This window comes from Petaurus breviceps, unplaced genomic scaffold (assembly GCF_028583685.1).
Source record: "Petaurus breviceps papuanus isolate PSGF00001 unplaced genomic scaffold, PetGlider_PUasm1.0 225, whole genome shotgun sequence".
NCBI classification, from domain to species: domain Eukaryota; kingdom Metazoa; phylum Chordata; class Mammalia; order Diprotodontia; family Petauridae; genus Petaurus; species Petaurus breviceps.
The window spans coordinates 16,244,239-16,251,597 of NW_027185889.1; the positions used below are offsets into that span (position 1 = coordinate 16,244,239).

Here is a 7,359-nt window from a genome sequence, read left to right on the forward strand (position 1 = left end):
AGTCTCTTTGTTTCTCATTTGTACTCTTATCTGCCTTTAGGCTGCTTTATTAGTGGTTAAGCTAGGGAATAGAGAAGGGATTAAAAGCATGTTTACCAACTTTGGAGTATTAATACCAAAGCCTGTATTAGTCATACTAGGATGAAGCTGCTGAACGCTTTCCTAAACTATTAGGAGCAAGAAGGGTCATTCCTTTCAGATGTTTATCTATTATATAATAATTACAGTGAGCATTTTTTCTGTGGTGAAAAGAATTGAAAATGGTATGTACCTGTTTGTTTACACATTTACAAGCGAATACAATTTAATTACTTTAAAAGAAAAAATTTAAATCCTGACACTCACCTTCTGACTCTCTCTCTATATCTATATCTATATATATATATGTGTTCTGATTTATATGCATTTATAGGCTTTCAAAATTTCTGGCTCTTTCATCAAAGTTTTTCACCTGTACTTTGAATATTTTACTAGAATTTCATACCATATTTTGTTACAATATGTATCAAAATTATCATTTTGATTTATTTACTAAATTATTATTAATTAATCATAATTCATTAGGGAAGTGAAAAATGGAACTGACAAATATAAAATTAAAATCATTTTCAGTTTATATAGATATGATATTATTTAGGCAAAAATAGCAGAGAAATTCTGATTTAGCCAGTGGGCTAGTTGGGGCAGACTATTGTTCTCAGTTTGTATGAGAGATATTGATACGAGTCATCACACAGCTGGGCAGCTGCAGCAACATTTTCATTCAGTTTCATGACTTGGCGCCCTAATTCTTAGTTTCCTCTTGGACTTCTGGTAAATCAGTCAAAATATTAATATTCTTTTATTGTTAACTTATGGTCACAATGAGCCTACTTCATCCTTAATTAGTATAGTAGCTAAGTACTTTTAAACAATTCTCTGTGGTTATTCTAAAGCCTTCTGCCACTGGCCAACTGTTGGTACTTTAATGAAACATTCCATATTTGTTCTTATTAACATCCATTATCCAACAGCTGGTATACTTTATAGTTGTTGGAAAAGGGAAAGAAACTAGAATCAATTCACTATAGCTGCAGTGAGATAAATTCAAGATCTCAGACCTCATACAATTTCTGTGACCAGAATGGACTAAACACATAGTATAAAATTTTCTTGTCACAAACCAACTAGTCTTATGAGCATGTTAATCAGTCACCAAGAATTTATTAAGTGTTTACTATGTACAAGGCATGTCAGGCATCATCTCTGATTTGAAGAAGCTTAGGAGGGAGGGAATCAGGGAACAGATGTTGCATGGCTAAAGGGCATGATATAGAGAGGGTAATAGAGCAGACCTGGGGGAACTGCAGGGAGCCAGAGGGAAAATATGCTTCAGCACAGTCGCTCTAGAGATCTCTGAGTGGCTTCTATTGGTCTTCAGGTTTCTGTTAACTACAATTTATTTTCTGTTTCCTCTCATCTATTATATTGAGGTCTTCATCACTCACCTTAAGTATTTTCACAGAGATGGGAAAGGTACTGAGAAATGTTAGCTAGTTTGGGAACCAAACTACATATCATCTCCTTAACATCCTCATGTTTCCATCATCAACCACTATAGCCTGTAGTTCAAAAAAAAGTTGTGACAAATCAAGTAAATGATTCAATTCTAAAACATGGTCCCCATTACAGGCAAACTTGCTTACTTTTTCAATAAAAATGAACATTTTCCATTTTAATCTCAAGCTGGACTTTAGAAAAGTAATGTTTCTTAAAAGGCCACCTTTCTATTCTACAGGCACAACTTATATTTGTTGCAGCAAATTATCCCTGTACCCATAATAGGGTCTACAACTGCACAAGAATGAATGTACTTTGGTAATTTACATTTTTAAAATGAGACTTAACTATGCCTTTTCACTGCTGGTTGCATCCATATTAAAGCAATTTAACATAATTTTTCAGTACGTAATTTTGCCCAGTTAGGCCATCACCAGAATAAAAACAGTTTATACAAAACAAGATGCAACCCTTCCCAAATTTAATGCCATATCTTTACAATTCAGGGGGGAAAAGCCATAAGCTCTTGAAATAGGGATAAAAAGCAATCAGTAGTTCTCCCAAACCCAGACAGTATGGAAGGTGGTTCTGTGGGGAGGCCGAGCTTTGGCCTCTTGGTCTGTCTTATCCTCCCAGCTCTGACTCAGGCCTCAGTGTCATTATCTTTCATAGCCCTTAGTTTTGCCTTCTGGGTCTAAGCTAACTGAGTCTCCTCTTTTCCCAAGTCAGGCCCTCAAATCCTTCTAACTGTATCTTCTCCTGGTAAACATCCCAGTTCCTTCCCTCAATCTTTCCTCAGCTGTGATCTCCAGGCTGGAGCCTAATGTTCCAAAAATGGTCTAACTCAGGCAGGGAACAACAGGATGATTGCTTCCCTTGCTCTGGATTCCCTACTGGACACCAGGGAAAGCTGCTTCCTTACCTAAGGGCTCAGAAACCACCTATTTAACAATTTGGGATTTATTGGAGACAAAGAATCAAAGCCACTGGTCTATACTTGGCAGAATCCACCTTTCCCTCCTTTTAGAAAATCTTCTACATGTCTATGCCTTTTCAGTTCTGTGGTACTTCTTCCCTTCTCCCTGCCTTAATAGGAAAAACATAACTGATAAAGCAGCTAAGTAGATAAACTCTTATTCCACCACCCTTACCAAGCAAGGGACATGCCAGGAGGATGGTAATGCACATGATAGGCATTGAATAAAGGTTTCCTTGGGTTCACCTGTCCAGCCTCCTTGTTCTTGCTCTGAACATAATTCAAGAACAGTAGCATGGTGTAATGAGAAGTACATTAGACCTGGATGTGAATCTGGGATCTACCATGTACTAGCTATATAGCTTTGGGCAAATTACTTTATCTTTCAAAGCTACGTTTTTCTTTGGCAAAATGCAGGAGACATTGTTTACTTTATCTATCTCACCAGTTGTGGGAGGGCCAAATGTATCTCAGAAGTCATTGTCATAGACTCAGAGTTAGAAGGGACCTCCTTAGGTTTTACAGATGAGGGACTGAGGCCCAAAGTGGCTGGTGACTTCCCCGATGTCACACAAATATTAAGGAGCTAAACTGGGATTTGAACTCAGGCCCCTTGATTCCAAATCCAATAAGCTTTCACTATACCAAGCTGCTTTTTGAACTTAAAAGTGATTTTTAAAGGAATTAGCATTATTCATAAGCTTATTAGTTATGTTAACTTATTAGTTATGTTATGCACTGGCAGAATATTGTTTTGAAAATTTGGTTAAAGTTAGAGGTCTCATTAATGACTTTTTTTTTTGGAGGCAGGAAGGTAGGGCAATTGGGAAGTGACTTGCCCAAGGTCACATGGCTAGTTTTGTGTTAAGTGTTTGAGGCCGTATTTGAACTCAGGTCCTTCCGACTCCAGAGCCAGTGCTCTATTCATTGAGCCACCTAGCCGCCCCTCATTCATGACTTTTAAGATTTACCTAACAAAGGTATTCTCTCTTTTTCAAAGAGATGGAGATTGTAAACTGCTAATTAGGCTCTTCTTTGCAAGCATGTCATTAGTCATCTTTTTCTTGTCTGTGGATCACGATTCCAAAATTTGACATTTTGAGACTCCACTTTGCTAGGTATTCTAAAAAGAAGAGTCTGACTGTGTCCTAAATGTTGAACTGAAGGCATTTAAAAAAAATTGTTTAACAACTTCTATTAGTGAAGGTTGGGGGGAGGGGGAATCACCTGAGGAGTCAGAGAAGAAACGAGAATCCCCAGCAGAGCAACAAGTCAAAATAAAGTGTGTGAGCCCAAAGTGCAAGGTGACCTCTGAGGCCTCAGTATACCTACCACTTGGAACGCTCCAGCTGCCTTGACAGGCCGGAAGCCCTCCGCCGGGCCACAGTGATCAGCGTGCCCATTACAGAAGCAGCTGCCCTTGACGATGAAATCATAAATGGCATAGTGTGTGAAATGTTGGGGCTTTGTGTTTAGGTCATTGCCCTGGCAGGGACAAGGCTGGCGCTTCAGCAGCTGTACACGGAGGTTGGTGATCTTTAACTGTTCCTGGGCTTTGGCACTGTATGGATCCTCAGCAGAATGTGGTGGGGACAGAGCTCTGTAGATGACCTGTCAAGAGAAAGGAACAGCAGTTAGCAAAGAAAGGGGATGAAAAAAGCATGAGGAAAGAAGACTTTTGAATGGGTAGACCTTGATTATGCACAAAACCTTATTAAAAACACCACCTTGTTTAGTTAGCCTAGTTCTGGTTTGATTTCTAAGGTAACCTGTGACATCTGTAAAAGGGATATGCAGGTATTGAAAACTACATGTGTGGAGAGAATAACCACACAGATCTTTGAGGGAGCATATTTATAATAAGATAACAAGATTTAGAGCTGGTAGGGACTCTGGGGCACATTCCTGAAGTCCAACACACTTGTTTTATAGATAAGGACACTGAGGTTTTGTTGTCTCCCACATTAGAATGTCAACTCTTTGCAAATAAAGATGACTTCATTCATTATATCTGTGTTCCTAGTGTCTAGCAGTGTCAGGAATCTAGCAGGTTAACTTGTGCTTGTTTGAGGACCAGAAAAGGTAACTGATGTGTCTTGAATCACTGATTAGTGAGTATCAGAGCTGGAGCCTGAACCCAGGTCTACCTTCTCCAAGTACTAGAAGTGTTCTTTCCACTATTGTCTAGTTACAGGGCAAGCATGAAGGATGACAGGTAAGCAAGTAGGGCAATGCACTGGTACCATTTTTTTCCTAAGAAAAAAGCACAGAGGCCTTCTGCACACTGGGTGGCCACCCCTCTCCTTTCCTATCACCCCGGGATAAACTTTTGGTAAGACATGGACAAGAGTCACTCAGAAAGGGCCAGGATGAATCAATGACCTATATTTGTTTTTTTCTTGCTTTTTTTTTTTTTTAAGCAATTGGGGTTAAGTAACTTGCTCAAGGTTACATGGCCAGTTGTTTCTGGGTGTGGTGCTAAGTATCAGAGCCTGGATTTCATCCCAGGTTATCCTGACTCTGGGACCGGTGCTTACTCACTGGGCCACCTGGACACCCCTAAGCAATTGGGTTTAAGTAATTTGCTCAAGATTACATGGCCAGGTGTTTCTGGGTGGGTGCTAAGTGTCTGAGCCTGGATTCAATCCCAAGTCATCCCGACTATGGGGCTGGTGCTCTTACTCACTGTGCTACCTGGCTGCCCCTTTTTCTTGCTTTTTGGGAGGGCAATTGGGGTTAAGTGACTTGCCCAAGGTCACACGGCTAGTTTTTGTGTTAAGTTCTGAGGTTGGATCTGAACTCAGGTCCTCCTGACTCCAGGGCTGGTGCTCTATTCACTGTGCCACCTAGCCGCACCGATGACCTATATTTCTTGAAGGGAACATCAGAATTGTCTTTGGGAGTCCTCCTTGTCATGAATCTGGTTGTGGATTTGCCTGTTTATTCTAATCCTATATTATAGAGTCCATAGAAAGATATTTATGAAAATTTAACCAGTCTTTCCAGTAAAATTACCTTTTAATTTCAATATTCACTTACTCATTAAAAGGCATTAATTGACAGACAGACAACAGTCTTCAGAACTTATTTGGAAGACTTCCTTTCTCTTTTCCCATAAGAAAAGATACATTTTGGGAATTCGTCTCAGTCATATAAGCACAGCAAGAATTGTCAAAAGTTGATAGGGCAAACACTCAAAGGGCTCATCACCACAGGGGGTGTGTAATAGGCTTATCTGGAGTACCAACCAATTAGCCCCCTCCTCACACATTGAAAAAAAGCAAACAAACTTGATTGGTAGAATAAAACAGTTTTAAAGGCTTTCCTTCAATAATGAATCTCTCAAACCTTAAGAAAAGATTCTTTGATAAATATAACCAAAGAGCTGATTCTGTTAAACAAGTCTCTGATTATAATCAACTGAGGCATAAAATTGGGAGATGTATGCTTGCTAATAAAGGTGTTTATTACTATCATGGGAGATCTCCAAGGAAGGGTCTGAATGGAATGGGAATTTCAATAAATGGTGGGGTCTTCCACAGTTCTATTTTCAGGCGATGTTATATTTGTTTGTCAAGATTCATAATTTTATAGAGTCTCCTCAATGAAATTCAGGATTACTCAAAAGCAATAAATTTAATAATCTACATAGGAAAAACATGGAGGGAAAATGCCTATTTTTTTGGACTATGCCATGTATTTGCATGACCACTGACCTCAGAGAACAATGGGTCGGGCTAAGGACATGTCCTAAGGTCATGCCTTGCCAAACCCCAACCATGTACTTTGACCTTCTGCTGACTGTCACATGCTATTCAACTGAGCTGTGAAAAATCATGAAGCCATACTGACTGGGTCCACCACAAATTTACATTACATGCATCTTGACTGGGTTCTCCCTTCAGCAAGGCAATCCTTTTACACCTGAATTGATTTACTATCCCACACACCACACACTTACCCCAGCAGCTTTTCTAAACCTTCTCATTTTCTTCAAACTCCTTAAGCTCTATTCCTGCCCTCCCCCTCTTCCCCTGCCTAACATTTCACTTCCAAACTGAAGCTCTGCATGGTCCGAACTCCCAACACCTTTTACCTCAATTAGTCTCTTCTCCCCTTTGATTGGAGGATGTAGCTCTAAATTCCATCCCCAAATTTCCTTTATATAAGGCCAGGATCTAAACTTTCCACCTAACTATCCACTTTTCCTCAGCAGATCAGCTTGATTTGAACTCCACAGAACAAGATGCCCCTAGGGTGAGGTGGCCCCCACCCCCCCCCCCCCCCCCCCCGCCCCGGCCCTTTCCATCTTCCTTAGATAATAAACTCTTTTGCGTGCAGGGACTGTCTTTTTCTTATTTGTATCCCTAGCTCTTTGACAAAGTCTCTGGCACATAGTAGGCACTTAATAAATGCTTATTGAATTGAATATTTCACTGAAAAACTTGAGGACATTCACTGAGAACTCTTTAAGCTCACAAAACTCAGCTGTCTCCCTTTACTATCTCCTCCTTCACTCCTGTCTCACAAGAAGAGGTGACCCTTTTCCTTGCCAAGACAAATGCCTCTGCATGTTCCTTGACCCTATCCCATTCCTTCTTCTCCAGCAAATTGTCCCCACTATCACCCTCATTCTCTCATTAAGCTCTCCTTATCTACTGACTACTTCCCTGCTGCCTATAAACACACCTATCTCTCCTCCATTCTCAAAAAAAATCCCTCACCTGATGTAGCCATCCCTGCTCCATATAACTGATTCTCTGGTTCTCCACATAACTGGTTCTCTGGTTCTCCATATAACTGATTCTCTGGTTCTCCATATAACTGGTTCTCTGGTTCTCCAT

General features: G+C 40.1%; 1 protein-coding gene across 2 annotated transcripts in view; it reads right to left on the reverse strand.

The window, feature by feature from the left end:
- Positions 1-7,359, reverse strand: part of NTN4 (netrin 4) — a 145,206-nt gene that overhangs the window by 75,490 nt on the left and 62,357 nt on the right. For both annotated transcript variants that reach the window (XM_069095188.1, XM_069095187.1), the window contains exon 3: positions 3,848-4,126. In XM_069095188.1, coding sequence (XP_068951289.1) covers positions 3,848-4,126 — 279 coding nt within the window. The remainder of the gene's footprint in view (positions 1-3,847; positions 4,127-7,359) is intronic.